The sequence below is a fragment of the Nothoprocta perdicaria genome, unplaced genomic scaffold (genome assembly GCF_003342845.1).
Source record: "Nothoprocta perdicaria isolate Ctin4 unplaced genomic scaffold, notPer1 scaffold_333, whole genome shotgun sequence".
Taxonomy (NCBI): Eukaryota; Metazoa; Chordata; class Aves; order Tinamiformes; family Tinamidae; genus Nothoprocta; species Nothoprocta perdicaria.
Genome location: NW_020455570.1, coordinates 262,080 through 284,138, shown reverse-complemented (window position 1 = coordinate 284,138; position 22,059 = coordinate 262,080). Strand labels below are relative to the sequence as shown.

Here is a 22,059-nt window from a genome sequence, read left to right as displayed (position 1 = left end):
ACAAAATAGTTTCAGTGTTCAACTTACTAGGAATAGGTCTAAGGACGTCAGGAATGAGAATCTCCACCAAAGCCTGGTACATCACATGGTCACAGTTACACATCCACTTCAGAATAGACTCATTTTTGCACAGAGTAATCAGCTTTGCTTTTGGAAGTCGACTTTCTATTTCGCTCAGATTGCTGGTGTGAACAAATGAAGCCAATAAGTAAATAAAAATACATTTATATTTAGATAAAAAATAAAATCAGGCATTGAACGTTATTATTTAATTAAAAAGTTATAGATGTCTCAATCACATCCAATAGAATTTCTTTACAGCTTGGTAACATGAAACTGTATTTAGGGAAAAGCCTCAATGTTTCTTCTACAGCTGATCCAGAGTAAGAAGAAAGAAGAATCCTTTTGGTTTCAAGGAACTCTAGAACACAGTGATACGATACCTCAACTTCAGTTGTCCGAAGAAAGGAAGAAATGGAAGGCAAATTCATTTCAAAACTGGAGTTAGGCACCCAGCCCATACAATTTTACTGTGTAAGATATTTTTTCTCATTAAGCATATGAAAAAAATTACAATTATCTTTCGTTTGACACCTTTACAATTATCATGATAAGCACTAAATGCAGGGAAATGTTTACTGACCTTGGCTCAGTAATCGTAGTGCCATCAGTTGGAGTTGAGGGAGAATAGCGCCAGAAAGTTTGCCACAATTTTTCTATCAGGCTGAACTGAAGATTTACTACCACATCCAATATTGCCTGAAAAAATAAAAAGCAAGCACAGATAGTCTTCCATGCAGTTACTCTCAACTCTCAACTGAACTGCAGCTATCGGTCTTTTTCTTATTTATGTTTTAGTGGAACAAAGGAAAACTACATTTCTGAAATAAATAAGCATTTAAACAGCCTTGCTGTTAGTGAACTATCCAGAAATATAAACTAGACTCTAATTAAAGGCCAAGTGCAAATGCACATAAGTCCTCAGTGATGAACACCTACATAAATTTATTAAGTGAATTCACCCAAACAAACATTTACCAACACTGCCAACATAAAGAAAACCTGCCATTTGATTTGATACTTCAGTATGGATTTGAATGCACTTTTAAAAATATTTTAAAAGAYGGTCTATTTAATATGAAGTGTGACTTAAACATCTAAATCTGTTTCTTGAACAGAAGAAAAAGGAAAGTTTGCAGCTTTTAATGTAAATAAAGAAAYGATGATTTAACCTGTCATGCATTTCCTATTAACAAACCAAATATCTGTGATTACGGTCTGCAATCTATTTCTCCAGTGTTCTGAAAACATACACATTTCACTCTCATATGTGTTACATTATTATTTTCTTGTCCTGTAAAGACAGTCTCCAGAAAAAAAATCTATTTGCTCATGTTACTCCAGTGAAATACACAAAGTATTTCAGGGGAAGAAAACATGATCCATGTGCTTGCAGTTTGCTTGTATTACACTTTTTCAAGCAAAGACCCTCACTAGAAGTTACGAATTTTCCAAGTAGGAAATACCTCACAGTGCTCTCGATAAAGACTCTGCAGAGATTTTATGTCCTCAAAGGTAGTACCATCTGGCAAAGAAGATATTTCAACTTCTCCAAACTCTGGAAGTACTCGAGATGCATCTGTTTCCATGACAACATTAAGAGGGGGGGGAAAAAAAAAGCTATTTTGAATGGTGTCATGTACARTTTGAATCAGAAAACATTTAAGAGCAATACAAAGAAATTAATTACAAAAGGTCGTAAAGTTTAAAAAAAAACCCACAACTCTTATACATGTTATATTTTAAAATTGTACAAATCAGCCAGTACTTTTCAAGAAAAGTAGATATGAAATTCTTCTTGATGGCTTACATTAAAAGGATGTCATACACACACACACACACACACACACACACACACACACACACACACATACATATATATATTACATCTATAGAGAAAAAGCAAATGCAAAGATTTTCAGAATATTACAGGATGAAGCAAAATAGTTACGTCAATATATAAAAAATTAACATCATTTAATAGCTTTTGTTTTGGTCAACTGAAGAATAAATACCTAGCTACTTAAGATAGAGTTTAGTAGGCTCAACAATATATTTTTATTTGAAATTTACTTTCAGCTTTCAACTTTGACTTTGAACTGAAGCCAGTGTGTGCTTTTAGTGTTTGTCACAAATGTTTCCAAGAGACAGGCTGGTCTRAAGGAAAAATGCATCCAGAGTTGGATGGGAGGTGGGCACATGCAAAGGAAGATTCAAAACATGTTAATTCTACTCCTTTGTTCCCTGTGATTTCAATAATAATTGAATTAAGATAAAGGATCTTGTAAATCCCAAAAYACAAACTGAAAAAAGAAAAAGCCTACAGTAATAGGCTTACTATTSCCATAACACAACCAGTCAGCCTTTTTACATAAACAAATTGCTAATTACTATTTGTTTCCACTATTCAGGAATTTAAATGTGTAGCTAGATTTATGAATGCACATCTTGGACGTTTTTAAACATGAACCTTGGAGCTCTAGTTTTAACTATTTGGTTCTTCCAATTTCTAACACATTCAAAACAGACCACTTGGCGGTYAGCCTGCAACAAACTCAACATTTTATTTTTCTTTTAAAAATATAAAATGCTATAATGAATATGTCGGAAACACATTAGCAATTAGTAGAATTTTGCATGGCAAATTCACTGCAATCTAGCTAGTATTACACACACCACATAAATATATTTGTTTTTTTTTTATTCTGATAAACATTGTACATTACATAAGGCTTACAGCATGGAACATGTAGTTTAATCAACTTTTTGTTCTGTTATTAACAAAAATTTTTAAAAGGGTTTGATGACTTCAGAAATAATTACTGTACTTGTGTGACTTACTGCTCCTAATGAGTTAATAATCTGTTTAAAACGGACTTTCGTACCTAAAAATTGTTGATGGTGTTGACTTTGGGCAATTACAGTTTGTTCAACAGATGTGCCTGTCTGTTGACCACTTCCTGTGAAGCCATCTGCAACTCCATCCACTTTCTGCATAGGCTTATACCTAGAAAAATACCAAAYGCGGAATTAGCATTTCTGTTCACTTCCTCATAAAAGACATAACTGATGCTATGTCTTATTTCTCAACTCTGAAATAAATTTTTTCCTAGTTCATGTAGAGGAAAAATAAGAGAATAAATTGTGTATTTTTTTCATATAAGAAGAAGCAGAGTGACTATGAAAAACTAAAACATTACTAATGCATTGCAGAACTCTTAACATGGTATTAAGGGACCAGTACCAACTTCTTCTGCAATTTCTGACATGCTTTTAAACACACAATAACATACTATATATACAAAAAGTACACTTTTCAATAGAAAGAATCTTGGACTGATTAACATGTTGTAACTTTAGGAATGTTAATGGTTCAGAACAAAGAAAATACCTACCAAAATCTATAGGACATTTACATGAAGTTGCTTTTTGTAACAACATAGTGAAAAATCCAATGCCAGATGAAGTTAATCTTTAGTAAGACTTTTGCTTTAACAGGCTTTTACWGTAAGAGTAAAATTTCAACTCTGGKAAATGGGTAGTACTTACTACAATTACTACAATTTTCTAATTGGTAACATTTACTTTTTTTAGAATTATCAAGCCTTTCTACTTTGTTTCATTATTTGGCCATCTACTAACCTATAACCTATTCCATTTTCCACTCTTTTTATCTAAAAATATTGTTGATAAATACCGAGCAGCACTGAAAATAACAACTGATCTTACAGAAACATTATAACTTTCAAAAGATACTTCACTCAAAATTATTGCTTGATTTTCATATGGCCTCATATAAATACAGTAATAGTTTGTAAAGATTTAATTAATGAGAGACATTTTCTGAATTTGTGAAAAGCTTTGCTATCCAGCCATATAAAAGCATGGATATCCAAATATGGAATGAGGTAATTCAGAAATCACGCAGAATGATTTSCTTCCCTGACTACCCAGTTTAAATACAACTTCATTGCCTCCCATAGTCTACTTTAGACATAATTAACAAACAGAAAATTTCTCTCTCACTGCAGAAGAGATTAAGAATTTCTGATCAAAATTCATGAAAAGCAAATAATCCGTATTCATTAATAAGATAAAGCAGAAAAAGATGAATGATGTTAAAAGCAAATACAGAAGTAGTAAGACAAAGGAACAAGCTGAAAACAAACAAAACCATGAGAAATCAAAGTGACCCAGTCAGAAAATAGACAAAATRCAGATGGCAGTTTTCTCATTTAAATTTTCTTCAAAAAAACGCAGAGGCATTACACTCTAACGTCATAAAGAAGGAGAATAACACTATAAAAATACCTAATTTCTCTGCCATGCACAGTAGATTTACAAATACTAAGAACTGATGCTTTGGCTTTGAAATGGCTTGGTATAGAGTCAATGTTATATAAGACATATACASAATAAAAATATATCTCAGTTTCCATTAAAAACACGAACATTTTAATAAATAAGGATTAAAAAGTTTGATGCTGTATCACCAAGTATGGTTATAAAGCGGGAAGAAGAGATTAAATACCATGTTAACGGTATGCTGCAGAGTGACAATAATGAAGTAGAAATGCCAGAATGTAAAATACTGGTGTTTTACATAATTGTTTGTGCTTGGCTTTTTGTTTGTTTCTGCTTGTTTTTGTTTGTTTAGTCCTTCCTAAAACAATAACTGCTTTAGTAAGTACAAGGTAAAATGTTTTGTAATCGTCAAACTTTGCTTTAAAAAGGCTGTTTTTATCAGAAAATGTATCATTTCCAGGTTCAGACGAAGCATTTTGTATAAGTAAGGATGATTCATGATTTTCGACTTTAATGAAAATTTCTAACTTTCTGGATGAACATCTATCTGCGAACTTCTATATTCAGTTCTGTACTGATGGCATTTTCTTTGCTGTGCAGAAGAGAGACAATAAATACATTTTCACAGTGTAAATGTCAAAGTCTTTGATGTCTTAATTTTATTTATTTAGGATACCAGGATTTAGGCCAGCTGAAATTCAAAGCTCTATGCTCCCCTGAACTAACTCAAGGGATGAACAAATATCCTCAGAACTACTTTATATGAATAACACACCAGCAGGACTCTGCAAACAACACTTCCACTTCTAAGATATCTGAGAACATAGCACAAGTTTTCAAGAGTATATACAGAGAACAAATTAAGAGGCAAAAAGGTAAATACTGAGATTTTCAGAGTGAAGAGATAAAAAGCTTCACCTAGGAAGACATATGGGGTTGGCTAATTTTAAGGATTTGATACCAAAATGATCAACAGCCCTGTTTTCTGCACACAATGTTGGAGACAGTTGATAGAGGCTCTCACTTCGGTGCATTTCTATTCTGCTCTGTCTTATCTCTAGAATCAAAGCATAACCAACCTCTTTACTACAACACAGTATTTTTCATGTAACTGCTGCCTCTTCAGGACAGTTTCCTAGCACACTGTATTTTCCTTCCCTCAGCAAAACCTGTAAAAATTTTTGAAACAAATATTATGAGTGGCGCAAATAATCTATGTTAACTATGAGTGGAAAGGTTTGTGTGTGTGAGTACATGGAAAAAACAGATTAAAGGAAGGTATGAACTAACCCCTACAGGAAAGTTTAGCCCTTTGTAGTTGTTTCCTTCTGATTAAAATATTTTTTTTCTTAAGAATTTCCAGAACATTTTTTTTTCTTGAGAACTCTCAGAAAGTGCAATAGCTTTCAAATGCTTCTGAACATCCATGCGTACCCCAGAAACAATAGATGCAAAGAGCAAATTCTTAAATCACCTTAAAGAGAAACTATTCTAGGCATTTTAGTTACTGTCAAGAGATCAACACTAAGCTGAGCTTAGTCATAAGCTTACATAAAATAATAAAGGAAATGAAAAAAAACAAATGAAATCCAAGCTCTAGCTACCTGTTGTCAGCTAAAAGAACTCAAGTCTTTTTGCAAATTGATAAAAATTTCTGGGACTATATTTTATGTTCACCGGTATCTATAATAGCGATATCTACTACAGGTCTGCAAACTTTTAATCTTTATGTTGGGGAATTTGCATTAGAAGTTTGTTTTCTTACTCATCCAAGCAAGGAAAAGTAAGGTTTCAAGAACCAGAAATACTAATAAGCACATTTATTTTACACTGTACCTCTGTTTCTGCTGCATGGGCTGTTGTCTCATAGCCATATATTGCATGTCCTCTTGCAGTCGATTAAGAGGAGAGTCTGGCTTGACACGAATCCCATAATAATGGTATTTGGAATTTCCCCTTTATGGGAAAAAAGAGAGGAAAACAAAGAACAAAAACATTACCTTTTGAAGAAATACCACATTTACTTTACAGTTTACCTTAACTGTAAAAAAACACTTGCAAGTCAGGATTGGCCCTTGTTTCACACTTGCTGTAATTCTACCACCTTAGCAAGTTACTTCACTGCCTTAAACTAGTACTTCCTAAATTTTCACTCCAGGAATCTCCTTGAAAAAGAAATATAAAATACAAATAAGTGCAAATCATCTAACAATGGGGAAAAGCACAATTCTTAAAACTTCCAAACAGCAAGTTGTAGTTTAAATGCACCTGCAATGTGTATCAAAACATTTACATACATAAACTCAGATGATCAGGAAAAATAAAAATATTATTACTTATGGAAAAACATAATTTTCTTACATTAACACACAGAATTGACAGAAAAAAAACTGCAATGTTAAGACACTGATTTTATTTGTTTACAGAATAGCATACAAGTTTCTTATTCACCGTTATTATTCTTATTTTCTATTGTAATTTGGGATTTCACACAAACCTAGTTCCAAGTCTTCTGGTTCTTAATCCCATGAAGATTGATCGAATGAGTTTTCCAAAGGAGGCAGCATTGACTGGATCCAACTTGTGCTCCTGACAGTGTCTTAAATAATGATTATAAAGGGTACTTCTTGGGAGACTCACTCCTTCTGCAGTTTCATAGTTGTCTAAAAGCCATTGGAGCTATATCAAAAATAAATAAAGTAAAAAAAAAGGTATTATTTAAAAAAAATCTTAACCATCTTAACCATACAATTTCAAAAATAAAATATTTTTGAGACCACTTTTTAGGTTTGTCAATGGATCTGTTCTTCAAAAAGACAGAGATTCTTTAAATGCTAGCTACAAGATAGTGTTTTGTGATCTTCAAAATTAGCCCGAATTAGCTGAATTCATTGCACTTGTGACCTCAAGTAAAATTAATATTTCCTAAATATGTTTGAGTCAGTGCTATACTAAAATTTTATAAAATTATGTATACTTTGCACACAACCAAAAACTATAGTCATAAATATAATTCTTATAAATGGAAAACAAATTCCTTGTATTACCAATAATTTCATCCAGTAAAAATTCAAGCCAACAGCATTGTATCTTCATGCTTTGCAACTAAATCTTATTCTAATGACCTAGATAGTCACACAAATATATAATAACTTCCTATTTAGTTCAATAAAAGCAGAAACAATTAAAGATATAAAAATCTATGCATTTATTATATTTAATATATTGGTCTGCAGGATTATTTACTTATAGCATACTACTACAAATTTGTTTCATCAATGTCCCATTGCCATTTAAAGAACATGTATATCAATATTATAGTGTTTATTATTCATAAAATATGAATACTTTTACTTCTAGCCTTTTCAGTATTGAAAAAGTATTACATACTAAAAGACTAAAACAAATACAGTTGGCTTGCAGCTTGGTTTTAATCACAATATGCCATTTATCTTACAAACTTACATTATACTTTCAAACACCATTTCCATTCTTTTTATATGAAACATAGGCATAACTTTTTTTTTTGAACATCAGTTCTACAAAAAATAGAATGAACTCTAAATAGTTCCAATATGGAAAAAAATTTGGAGCTAATTTTCCATTTTGGACAGACAAAAGGAAAAATCATGGTTCATCGGGCTTGTTTAATTAACAACTAACAATTAACAATTATTTTAACATCATTTTACAATTTTTAACCCCTAGAAATATCTTTCAAATAGGGTATTTTTTATTGTGATATAAGGCTGAAGAAAAAATATAATCATAAAAATTAACCTCTACCTGAATGTTTTAAGCTGATTTCACAAATGACCAGATACACGCATCCCTATACTTAGAAATAAAAATCTTACAACTTTACATTTTTACATTATTTTACAAAGTTATTTCCCAATTAACTTCTATTTGAAGTATTAAAGATGCTTTCTTCCAGATGGTTTATAACTTATTAAAGCACTTGAAGTGTACTTTATTAATGATCTGAATTTCTAACAGATGTCATTTTAACTGTAAGTTGCATAATGCAACACTTGGAAAGTAAAAGCAAAGATAAGCAGAATATAGAGATTTCTGCTCTAGAGCAAGCTTAGTTCAGTAGCAAAGGCCTGATGTCATTACTTTGGTAGATTACTGCCTGGAAGAAAGAGTGCAACTCACACAGAATTTTAAAATGAAAATTATCTACATACATTATAATTATATTCTAAACAAGCTTTAAAAAAATATTTTATCCAAGAAGATATACAATTCTGAAACTGAGCTTTTCAGATTTGAATCTTGGCTTGTTGGTTTGTAGTATTAGGACACTTAAAGATCTCAGATGTCCTAAACTAACTCTGACTCCAGTAAGGCCACAGTGTTTATGAAACACTAGTTTATAAGATAATTAAAAAAGTCAATTTCATGCACAAAGAAATCAGTAAAGCAAAGAAAAGCAAAAAAAAAAAAAAAAAAAAAAAAAACCTTTCCAAATGACTGAGACTAGTAAAGACAGATGGATATAAAGAAAAAAGCTGCACAGGAGTTTTTATTTTATAAATAAATTCAGAGATATACCTCTGTGCCAATAATTCTGAAAAGCTTTTCAAAATATCAAGAGAGAAATATCATGATAAAACTAGAATAATAAGTGGATGTACATCTCACTATTTTAAAGGACACATTTTAAAGAGTATGTAACACACAGAGTGACAGGACTACAGCTTTCTCAGTTACAATAGTTTGTATTGTAATTTGCAGTGACTTCAGTGCCAAATTTCTGGACTTTAGAATATAATTAAACACAGACTTACTGACAAGTATTCAACTCTCAATTTAAATTTCTGCCTCTGCTAAAAAAGTTATGGCCTCTTTAATCATGACATTTAAATATTTTTGCTCTTATTAGGGTGCTTTACCAGTATAAGAATTCTTTGTGAACATCAACGGCAGATTCTAGAAGTCCTGCTCACTTTGTATAATCTGATTTCCSTCTTCCATCTTCAGCATCTTCTAAATGCTGAAGTTCTAATGCTATATGATGATAGAAATGCTAAATCCTCTAAAATAAATTCTTGCTTCCAGTGATGTTACCAACTCCAACTGCTTTTGTATAAAAAAGTTTTCACAAAACAATTCTAATTCATCCCACATATTACCAGATTCACACAGGAAAAAAAAAAAAAAAGCCAAAAACCTGCCAAAACATATATTTTTTATTTGATTTCTGAGTGACAGCCTATGTCACCATACTCTAATAAAACAGACATAGAATTCAAGTTTCTATCGTAAAACAAAACAGGGATTTGAAATATACACATTAATTAGCAAAAAGGAGGCAATACAAACAAAAACTAAACAAAAATACTGGTTTATACTAACAGAAGAAAAACAGAAGCTGGTTATACTAACAGAAGAAAAAGCATTTCAAGAGAGACTAACAACTTATGTGAACTATTACTTGTGTGACAGTTTTTAAATCAACTTTTGCAACTTCTGCCCTTCTTTTGCAATTTCTCCTTTACCTCAAAATTGTATTTAGGACAGYATTTGGAAATTGTCTTTTTACACACATATCTTCTATCTTCTTATATGGAAAATTCTTAAGTGTTTACAAAATTCTTAAGGGTTTGCAAAATAAAATAAAGTAGAAGGCAGTAGAAAAGATGAATGTAATTCACACCATATATTGGGCTGTTTGTATTTTTTTTCCAGGTCATCACATGAATCTTCAGCAATCGTAAGTCATTTCACAATAAACTTTCTATTCAGAATAAACAAAGAAACACCAGAAAATAACCTAATGATATAGGATATATTTGACTCTTCTGTCCCCTTTCACATACCCTTGAATTAGTCTGGGTACACAGACTCTTCCTTGCAGACAACTTTATTTAAAACATCAAAACTTAGAAAATTAAGAATTATCTAAACATTATTTTGACATTTATAATCTGCAAAGCAGAAGATGTGTTAACTTCTCTGAACACAGGCACAGAACCTAAGAAACAGGCACACTCTGCAGAATAAGGACATTCAACCTCACAAAATAAAGCCACGAGAGGTGTAATATAGGATTACAAGCAACTAAGACAAATGTCGTTAAGGGCAAAGAGCAGTAATGAAGCCAAATGAATGTTAGAGGCAGGCTAAGCATGCAGAATCAGCGAGGGATAGTGTTTGTGAAGAAGAAACAACTTACATGGCTGTTGAGAAGAGAGCTTCTGTGAGTGGACAGACCATCAGACTTTTGCAGCGTCTCAATCGCCATTTCAATCTGATAATAGATGTCATTAAAAAAAAGGGCTCAAGACAAGATAGTAAAAAAAAGGCTGATCAGAGAAATTTTGACAGATTGCTTAAAGATCAACAGAAATGTCTACTTTATTCCTGACTAGGGCAAACGGAGTACTAGAAGATTTCATTCCAAAGCTCCAGTGAAGGCAAACGGCCCCASTGAGGCCAGAAAGACATTTTTTCTTGCATGTAAACCACATGGTCACATCTTCAAAGTCCATTAGAGCTTTCTCCATGCTTAAATAATAAAAAAAGCTGCACTGAAACATATAAAGCAAAAATGTGACCAAGAAAGATTATCATTAACAGTAGAAAAGCACTCCCTAAAGGCAATTCTAAGGCCTCTATTTTCCCTCCAGCTCTGTCAGGAAGACCTCTGAGGAGCTAGAAATCAGAACTCAATTTGAAACAAAACTTCCCTGTGCAATCACAGAACATAATCTTTACCACAAATACTTCTGTATGTTTTCTGATATTAGCTTCAATGGAACAAGACACTACTGGCTAAGCTCTCTCTGAACATCTCCACTTCTCAAACTAAAAGGAAATTTGGGGGGATATATATATATATATATATATATATATATATATACACATATCATGATCCACTCTTTAGGAAAAATACTTCAGATTTGTTTGCAATAATTCTGTCTTGTAACAACATATGAATAATACCAACAACTATAGATAGAGCAGCATCACTCCTAGTGCAAATGTACAAAGAAAATACACTTGCATCTTTCATCTTATCTCTGAATTTTAATGCCTCTTTTCATTAGTTTATTTTTTGAAGTTATTCAAAACCAGCAATGCAAGTCTTTTCATAAAAAAAAAAAAAACTTATTGAAAATATATTACATAAGAAAACTTGCCTGGATATARCAAGGATATATTTTAAATATCCTGATTTCTTCATGGCTCAGAGCAAAAAACACTGCAGCATTCAATTATGCAAAGTATATTTTGCCAGTAGGGCTACTGAAAACAATGAATCTGCACCCACAAATCCTAGATATTAAATCAGGGTTTTTCAAGATTTCAAAAGTGTTACGATCATCTAGTCCGCTCTTGCTCCTAGGTCACGCTAAGTAATGTTCATTGCTACATAAAGAAGTTAATAACTTCATTAAGCTCAGGAAAGTACCAATCAGCTTGTATGGCCCGTTATAGAAATATCTGACTTATATTTAAAATGATCTTTTTCCAAAGTCTAGAAATATTTAGCATTTCAATTAAAACTATTTTCACAGTTATCTTGGTCATTATTTCTAGTCTAAATTTCACTAGGGTGAACTTTCATCTTTACCTGACAGATATGTAAGATAAATCTTCATTAGCAGAAACCTTCTTCCTACACAAGTTCATAAATTAATCTTTTAAGTATTTTAGAGCATAAATATATAGGCTCAATTTGGAGGCACATTTTCCAGGAAATGAGTCATTCATATTGCCTTATTCATCCCTGCCCTTCCAGCTACTTCTTGATTTTCTCTCCTCCCAATATACTTTATTTTTAAAATTTCAAGTTTTCAGTAGATTTGAGTCTTTTTCAAGATGTTCTACATGAAATGAGTTTCTGCCTATGCAGAAAACACCATCTACTTGAATTAGAATTTTTTCATGTGAAATTTACACGAATTAATTACATAGGCATGAAATGTTTTGTATATGTTTTGAAAATTACTGCCTTGAATTTTTATGCAAAAGATACGGAACTAAATTTAATATTTCAAATCATGCACAAGTATAAAGACTGATACTCATTATATTTCTAAGAACATGCAGTGGGAGATTACAGACCAATGACTAGCTATATTTAAATCTGAAATATCAAATGAGAAGAAAAATACGCACTCATTGATTTGACTGTATGATCAGTCCATATGTTTCTATTCTTTTTAAAAATGCTTAATTAATACAGATTTTTTTTATTGAAGTCTTCTCACTGATAGCTGATATGTACTCTATCAATGTGTGCCTATTGCCACAGCAACTAGACCATGTTAAAAGCTGCACTACTAATAGGAACAATAATCAGTGTACATTCTAGTATAATACAGGACAGACTAAAGTAGAGCATGACAGCTAGAAGAAATGTGATTTCTGATCACTGTGAATGCTACCTGTAACCTAAAAAAAAAAAAGTTTTCTGTGATCTATAGATTGTAAAGTTATTAACTGTAGCTTTTAATTTACGTTTGCCATTCATTACTAGATAAACACACTGCAGAGTCTCAGATGTCCATAGCAGAGATACTGCAAATAATCCCAAAGTCACTTTGAAAATCTCTTTAGCTAAAATATTATTTTCTGCATGCTTCAATTAACACAAAATATCAATAATAAGTTGTTCTGAGGAGTCAGGACAAAAGAAAAAAAATTATCAGAAGTTTAATCCTTGATGTTTCATGATTAACCTGTATATGCTACAAATAATTTTCCTCATTTTTTTCATTTGAAAACCACTATCTACTGAAAATAAAAGAGATAGTTTTAGGTGGGACCTTAAAATTAAGTTCATCTGTTGCATTATAGTCAAAAAGATGCTGTCTTTGTTCCTCTGCCATTCACAATGCCTTTTATTCACTTCGTAAGGTCTACCCTTTTAGGCTTTAAACCAAGTGGACTTACAAAGAACTTTAATTACAGGCTCCATTATGAAAGAATTACTAATTCACCATATAAATACCAGAAAGATTAATTTGGCACCACCAGCTATGCCAACTTTGCTTACCTAAATAAGGTGCAAACACAGTATTAACCATGATAAGTGGATTCAGAGCCTCTGAAAACTCGAGGCTTTTATTATTTAGGGTGCCACCAACATGTGTTAATCGCAGTGGTTTTCCATTCAGGACAGAGCACTCATGTTTGTTATGGGCTGAAACTCATGCCAGAGGGTTGAGCCGCTTAGATTAACTTGCCAAGGAGCAAAGAGGCTCAAAAATGAACAGCACTGACCAATGTAAGAAAACTCAGGCCCAACTTCTATAGACAGGAGAAATAAATTCAAAAGTTCTACATTTCGTGTAATAGGCAAAGCTGCAGAAGAACCTTTAATAGGTCCTATGAAATGCTGCTAAAGCAAAATCACACATWACACCCACAGATCAGCACAAATCCAAAATGTCAGGAGTTCAGGTCAGATAATCTTTCCCTCACAGAAATTTTCAAATGACTATTTTCTAAAAGATGGTTAAAATTCCACCTTCTCTCTCTTGTTTTTCAAGTACTCAATCACTGTTTTATTGTTGTATCTATTATTTACTTTTTCAAACATATTCTAAATGAATCACTAGATCTTCCTGTGGTTGGTTCTTCCACACTTGATGCAAATCCTTAAAAGAAAAATAACATAAACCCCTTTTCAAGCTTATGAAATGACTTTGAGATCATGCACACTCCATCTAACTCTGAAAACATAGGGTAAAAGTMATTGGTTTCCTGAAGAATTTTTTTCTATTAGAAAATCAAAAGTTAAAACTAAAAGGAAAGTTCAGTTCTGACAATTACTAAAAACAACTCTGAAAAATTTCAGGCAAGGTAAAGCCAGAGAGAGAGAAAGACTGACAATTTTAGAACAGAAAGAGAAGATTCCATCATATGAAAAGGTGACAGCTCCATGTTAAGGAGAACTGGGCTGTTGTGAGAACATCAGTGGCATCCAGCTTATGCATTTTCAAATTAAAGGAATGCAGAGGTTCTCCTGGAATGGAAGAAAATGGAATGGAAGAAAAGAATAAGGGACATGGAATGGAAGAAAAGAATAAGGGACATGGATAGAAACTCCTTTTAGAGCTTCAAAGTCACCTATTTTGAATACTCAAGGTCCAAAAATGTCATGACAGCTTTAGTATGTAATTGAAATGGGAATAAACCATGTTTCTAACAACAATCATCCTTGTTTTCTGATATTTGAACAAGAAAATATTTTTTTATGTGCCAAAGCTGGTGCTACCTGGTGTTTCATGTAGAACTGCACCAAAAGCCAGTGACTGAAAGCTGATGCCAGACCAAATCAGAACAGAAACATGAAGGTAGACAAGGGAGCTGCAGCTTATCACAGTCCCTCGTCAGGTCACTCTCCCTGTTCCTCATATTCCATGTCTGGTGGAGGAGGCTGCAGCCTCAACTCAAAACATACAAGGACGAAATAAGGACCTTACAGGCCCTTGTTATAAACATACTCTATATATGCAATACCAAAACTTCTGTCCCATTCTGGAGAATATAGAAGTCATGGTATTCCATGACCATGAAGCAAAACAGAAGCACGAGGAGAGGTCTTCAAAGATGGAGGATCATAAAAGCAAAAGTATCCCCAAACCTTTTAATCTTCCCATGCCTTTTTAATGTTTGTGCAAAAAAAGCACAAAGCTAAGCTTCACCGTAGCCTGAAAAGAGTAGCCTTCTTTTATACTTTTTTTCCAGAAAATAGTATGGAAGATGGAATATTATAAGCAAAAATATTAGTTCTTTATTAATTCCCAATTCTTTATTAAACCCCACCCAAGGAAAAATAAATTATTTTAAACTATAAGAAAAATAGTGAAGATCAATTTAAAGTCAAAAAGTCCCTTAGTCTGTTTTAGTGAAGTCTGTAAAAAACATGTAGATAATTTATGAAAAGTAAGATTTTTAGGTTTCATTATCCAAGACACAGTTAATAACATTTTTACACCTTTAACACTTAACCTGATACATTTTTAACCTACTTGAAAAATATGAAAATTAAAATTAAAATATTTATGTCAATTTGAAATTATGTCAGCTAATTTGCTGATTACAGAACAGTAAGGATTGATCAGTAGGGGTGAATAACAACAAAGCAAATATATTTATATGTTGGGGAGAGTAAACTGAACCTCTGTGACAAAAGTAACAGAGCTTGTGATAAGCATATGTGTATGCCTTTCTTTCATTTCTACTTCTTTCATCTCCATGATAACACTATCCAAACTATTTCAAAATTTAGAAGCATTTGTTGAGTATTTCAATAATATTATTCCAGTCTGGATATATCCTGCCTTGATGTCTCCAACGAATTCTCTAGGCAAGAATGAAAAGCATTATGATGGTGTGGGCAAAAYGAGGATCACAAGTGAAATGAGCTCTAGCTATGGGAAGTGCAGCCGAAATAAAAGCTTTCACTGCTCTAGTTTTCACAGCTTAATTACACCATCTAGTAAAACGAAAACAGAGTTGTTGTTTCACATTCCAGTTTAAGCTGAACCTTTTACGTTCCAATTGACCCCAGTATAAGAGGGACGTGGAGCTTCCCTCCAGAGAGGGTCCAGAGAAGAGCAACCAAGATGATTATGAGGAGAAGCTGAGTGAGCTGGGCCTGTTTTCTCTGAAGAAGAGACGGCTCAGAGGCGATCTGATTAATGTGTATAAGTTCAGGAAGGGAGAATGCAGGGAGGAAGGGGACAGGCTGTTCTCACTGGTGGCCAGCGACAGGACGAGGGGAAATGGCCACAAGCTGAAGCATAAGAAGTTCCGTCTCCAGGTGAGGAGCAACTTCTTTACTGTGAGGGTGACAGAGCCCTGGCACAGGCTGCCCAGGAGGTTGTGGAGTCTCCTGCTCTGGAGGTCTTCAAAACCCRCCTGGATGCCACCCTGTGCCACATGCTGTAGGTGTGCCTGCTTGAGCAGGAAGGTTGGACTAGATGATCTCTAGAGGTCCCTTCCAACCTTGAATATTCTGTGATTCTGTGACTCCTGAATGTATCAACTGAACCTATGTATCAATAGCCTAACATGGTAAGATCTAAAATTGTAATGTTTGATGTGAATTGGCAAGAAGTGACCTTYTCTATATATTAACATCTCATATTTACACAACTGTAGAACTACACTGATTTTAACGCCTCAGAAAACAGAAGAATCTTTTTAGTGCTAAAATGGCAATTTTATAATTTTAATTAGCAATACTTGTTTTTCTCTTCCTAAAAGCAAACTGATGCATAAGTATAATGTTACTTAGAAAAACATAACTGAAACTGTGKTTTTTTTTAACACATGAAGCATGAGAAGGATATTGTTGAAGACATGAATCTTAGATTTTGATAGGTAAGTTTTGTTAAATGTGAGTTATAATTTTGGCAATTCAGGGCATTTTATTTGCAAAATGTAGCATAAGATGTTGCTATCATTCAAATGATTCTAGAATATCCCACATCAAACTAAGTCTATTGTTATTCATTTGTGTTTACCACATGCATTTAATCCTTGCTTGATTTCATGCTCAATTTGTCATTTCAATTTACTGAATTCTGCTGTCAGTGTGTAATACAAAACTTACAGTGTGATACACTGCAAGTRCACTTGTAATCCTTTTAAGAATAAAGAGATTCTATAGGATTGTACAAATTACCTGATGTTATAGAAAATTTTCATCATCATTCTAAGCAAGTCTTAAAAGAATATTTCTTTTTTTGCTGCTTACAGTGGTCCATAAAAATAAAATCCCTTGATTTCCTATCCCCTTAAGGACTGGTGARTCAAAATTACCAATCATGCTTTATCACCTTTAGCACATCTTTCAACTCTTAATCTGTATCTCACAGTTCTCTTCCACGTAATTTCAAGATCTCTATAATCAGATGAAAATGCCCAGAAAAGTGAGGTAAAAGTATTATTAATGTTATCCAGTACAACGAGGTGAGTTAAAAGCCTATCTTCCTAATTGGAATACAAGTTGATTGAACAAGCTCTCACGGGAACAGTCTGCATTCAGTTGAGGTTCCCATGTTACCCATCGCAACTGTAAAACAGAGCTGTCACACCTTCCCACATTTTAAGACATGTCCCTTATCAGATTTTGAACCTGAACARACTTCTGAGAACTACTATAAATAAGCATATACAAAGCAGTAAAAGGTAATACATTGGTGTTCTGAACAAATTCAAATATTTTGAAATAAGCTGCCAAATCAACACTAGTAAACAGCTGAAATGCACAAAAGTTACACTTATCTATAAGTGTAGTGACACTTATCTATAAGATGTCACATATAAGTGACAGTGTTTACATCTAAAAACATATTTTTTCTCAGTAACATCTTCTTTTTCATAAAAAGTACCAAATGTTGACGGCGGAGTATTTTAGGCYCCAGCTCCTCAAAAAGTCAAGCTCGAACTTATTCTGATGTGAGTATCACTAATGCATTCCCTGACATTACTTGTATGCATAAATCTAAGCTATAGGATATAAATATCTCCGAGCTCTTAAAGCAAAGTCTTCATATTTGAGTCTTCCCAATATTCTTATTTCTTACTCATTACTATTTATCTCATAAGAAGTAACTCTGCCAACATAACAGTGCCACACATTCTGTCACCAGGAGTATAYGTGACCATGCAAGAACATCCCAGGGACCAACCCCAAAGATTTCACCCAGGTCTGAAATACTTACTGTAGCTGGAGAGGCCCGCGTTGTGTGAGTCACTGAATGACCGGAATTTTCCATGGAATTGCCAATCAGGTAGGTTCCTCCTGAGCTGCTAATGAGCTGTCCTCCCGTGACACCCATCTGAATCCCACCAGTGCCCACCATACTGTGAGAGGACACCACTGTCGTCACCTGGGCAGAACTTCCTTGAGTATCAAAATAATTCCCCCCAGTGTTTTGGCTGTACATCTGGGTTTCTGTGTAAGGATAAGTTGTTGTTCGGCTTCAGGAAAAGAAAATAAAAGGAAATTAAGTTATTTGGCTTGTCTATTCAGGTGAGGGAATATATTGTAAGTCCAGAAACAAGGGTTCAATAGCTATAAACAAATTATATAAGGTTGGCAAACAATCAATGCCTCCATCTAGAGACACTGAATAAATAATTTACTAACTCAAATGTTAAATTAATTATCTGCTAAAACTTATGGAAAAAATCATCAGACCCCAGAGAAGCAGCGAAGAGAAATGTGACATATTGTGAAATATTGAATTTAGTGAGATATCATATATTTTGCATTGTGTGTACTGCAAAATTGCAAAGGACACACAAATGTCAGCCAAGAGAAGAGAAAGTTTGTCTGTTTTTAATGATTCATATATCATCTACAGTCTCTAAATAAGGGCTGATTGTATCTGAACACTTTTATATATATATATATATATATATATGTAACTGTATAATTACCGGTTTATAACAGTAATCTTTACCACTGTTTTAAGAGTAATTATTGAGGTACACCAGTGGGTCAGATTACAACAAAAATATACCTTCCTTTTGACCCAGCTAGCAGGTTGACAATTTCCTTCCTTATGGCCATGTGATTATTGGAGATGGTTAAACAAACTCTTAGCAACACAGATCAGCTATGTAATAAAAAGTGAGATATGTAAGTTATAACATGCAAAAATAATTGTAACTCAGCAAAAAGTTATAGAACTGAGACAAAATTCAAACAGTTTTGGTAACCAAAAATGAAGACCAGATGGGATAACATTTTGAAAACTAGTCACACAAAGGCTTTAAGGTGATAACACAAGCTTTCAATAAAAAATCAAAAAAAGAGAAAAAAATTATATCGTTAATACAGTTCTAATTTGGTATATGAAGAAAAGTTCCCTTCCAACTTCAACCACTCCCTGAATCTGTGAAAACTGAAAACAACTAACTTCTAAATTCATTAACCTCTCAGCATTACTGTTGAATTTGGTGCAATGTCTGCAAGTGATCACATACACTTACATGATGTTACTTAGCTTAATTCTAGAGACACTTCTATCTCTTCAGAGACACTAATACTTTGGGGAAAGAAAAGGAGGTGAATAAAAACAGTGATACTGAAAGAATGTTATCTTCTTGTAGTTCTCCCATAAGTTTTTAGTGTGCACATGCACACACAGCAAATGATTTACCCCAACACCTTCTATTTTTCAGTTCTATGCAAATGTCAAGACTCTGATCTTTTTATTTGTATAAATCAGTGCTCCTGTCAACACATCATGTCTCTATTTACATGAGCTGACTGTGGCCCCAAATTTTCTTTGTGCCATTCTCCCCATATTTATATTTGCTTGGAAAATCTTACCTATAGATTTATGTCAGTTTTAGTCATATTTTAGAAATGTCTTTCTTTCTTAACTACTTAAGTTTCTTAACTACTAGTAGTTTCTTAACTACTTTCTTTCTTAACTACTTAAATGTCTTTCTTAACTACTTAACAAAGTAGTTAATTCTCCTGATGAATATTATGCTGCCACAATACATAAGAAAACCTCTGCCTGTGCATGAAAGCCAGAATAATCTGTTTCCCACCRTATTCTGAAGTTTCTCTAAAAGAATAGTACATCCCTATGTGCCTATGTTTGACAGATAGCTGCAGTAAACTATAGAGAATCCTTTCTCCGGCACTGGGGGAGGTTCCATTGCAGTCAATGGAGAGCTAAAGCCCCCGGGAGTGGTGAAGTGCTGCATAATCTAACACTGACACAAGAAAACGTAATACAGCAGTCTAACAAAATCACCATTCTCACTCTGTCCCATGCATCTGCCTGCCTCTCCACAAAAAAATCTGCTCCTATGACTAAATAYTGATTCAGGTCTTGCTAATCCACACTTGTTACCAAACAGATCAGGGCTTTTTAATACAGATGTTTTTCCAATGCAATAACCTCCATCCACAATTCTCTTGAATTGGTGTAAAGAGAGGCAGAGAACTGATAAAACAATCATCGCACTGACCAACTATGATAAAAGTTCATTGATAGTAACTTTTCCTTTCCTATAATCATTTTTCTTCAAAAAAAAGTGCAAAAAGTACAAAAAGGAAAGTGCAGACAACCAGAGTCCAAAACTCTGGAGCTGGGATCAGACTGGGAGCGGTGGCTGGTAGCCCTGGGCTGGGCTGCTGTGCGGAGGGACCTGGAGAGCKGAGCACAGCGGCACCTCCTGCTGCTCAGGGGGCCAGCGCAGGGTCCTGCCCTGCCCCGGGGCAGGGGCCGGGGATGGGGGGACCTGCCCGAGGGCAGCTCTGCAGGGAAGGCCCTGGGCTCCTGCGGGACCCCAGACCCCCCCGGAGGCGGCAGGAGGGCCATGAGGCCGCGGGCGGCCCGGGCTGCCCGAGGAAGAGGGTGGGCAGCAGGGGCAGGAGGGGCCCGACCCTCCGCTCGGCCCCGGGGAGGCCACACGCGGAGCCCCGCGGGCCCAGGGCGGCGCTCGGCAGCCCCGGGGGGACACGGGGCTGGTGCAGAGCGGCCAGCGCGGGGCCGCGGCGCCGGGCAGGGCCCCGAGCCCCTCGGCCAGCAGCAGGGCCGGCAGAGCCTTGTCAGCGTTGACCTTGTCAACGTGTATAAACACCTTGGGGAAGGGTCTCAACAGGCTGGGGCCAGACTCTTTTCAGAGGAGGYCAGCGACAGGACAAGAGGCAGTGGATACCAAGCAAAGTACAGGAAATTCTGCCTGAATTTGAGGAAAGGCCTCTTGGCTGTGAGGGGGCAGAGAACTGGCACAGGTTGTCCRGAGAGGGGATGGGGTCCAGTCAGATCCGCCTGGACATGATGCTGTGGCACGTGCTCTAGGCGACCYTGTCTGTGCAGACAGRTTGGACTACATGATCTCTAAAGGTCCCTTCCAGCTTTAATCATTCCATAATTCTGTTATTCTTCTCCTACAATGAAATAAAGCACTAAAAGCACACAATAATACACGACTGTCAGAAAAACATGCAGAACAGTAAAAAGAAAAGCATATTAAGTAAATCAAAACTGATGAGAATGCTGAGAAACTGCTTTCTTAAAACCTGTAAGTTATTCATCCTGGATGGGTAGTTAGCTATAGAGCTCTAAAAATTCTGATGGGGAGCCAGTGCAGACCTGCAGTCCAAGAAATACAGTGTTAGTCACAGGCTTTGCAATAAAAACTATCTAGCCTGAAGACTGAGGCTTGCTTAGCCTCTTCTGTTTGGACCTGTGTAGGCTTGCCTGGGGTTTTAGTTTTTARTAATTAATAATTGTCCAGTGATCAGGTCAATGTTACCTTAACTGTTTCAGTTTAGTTTACTGTGTTTGTGTACATCTACAACTATAACAATGCTGACGTCCTTCTCTAGTGAACGAAGAGTGAGAGCAACTTGTTATTCTGTGTAAAATGGATGATTTATGAATAGATCCTGGAACCCTAGAAAAAAAAAAAAGCAGGGAAGATGACTAGGGGTTTGGGAAGCATCCAGCAAATGTACCATATTTAGTRAACTCAGATCTAACATGGAAATATAAACTACTTGGTTTATACCACCAAGTACGAACAAGGCATACAGCACAATAGAAAACAAATAAAAACAGCCACAATTTGACCTAGTGTCCATTACACTTCTTCAGGCAAAGGACCTGGGGTAGTGGTGACTTTCTGCAATTCCCTCTGAGATGGGAGCTATCGACTTTAGTGGAACAGTGGAAAGGTAAGCGTAAC

The 22,059-nt window shown here is 34.8% G+C and overlaps 1 protein-coding gene across 1 annotated transcript in view; it reads right to left on the bottom strand.

Moving 5' to 3' along the window:
- Positions 1-22,059, bottom strand: part of RFX3 (regulatory factor X3) — a 40,746-nt gene that overhangs the window by 6,892 nt on the left and 11,795 nt on the right. The window contains exons 3-10 of the mRNA XM_026043663.1: positions 18,063-18,321; positions 10,550-10,624; positions 6,863-7,044; positions 6,202-6,321; positions 2,946-3,067; positions 1,527-1,639; positions 644-759; positions 28-182 (exon numbers count right to left, since the gene is read on the bottom strand). Of these exons, the coding sequence (XP_025899448.1) occupies positions 28-182; positions 644-759; positions 1,527-1,639; positions 2,946-3,067; positions 6,202-6,321; positions 6,863-7,044; positions 10,550-10,624; positions 18,063-18,321 (1,142 nt within the window). The remainder of the gene's footprint in view (positions 1-27; positions 183-643; positions 760-1,526; positions 1,640-2,945; positions 3,068-6,201; positions 6,322-6,862; positions 7,045-10,549; positions 10,625-18,062; positions 18,322-22,059) is intronic.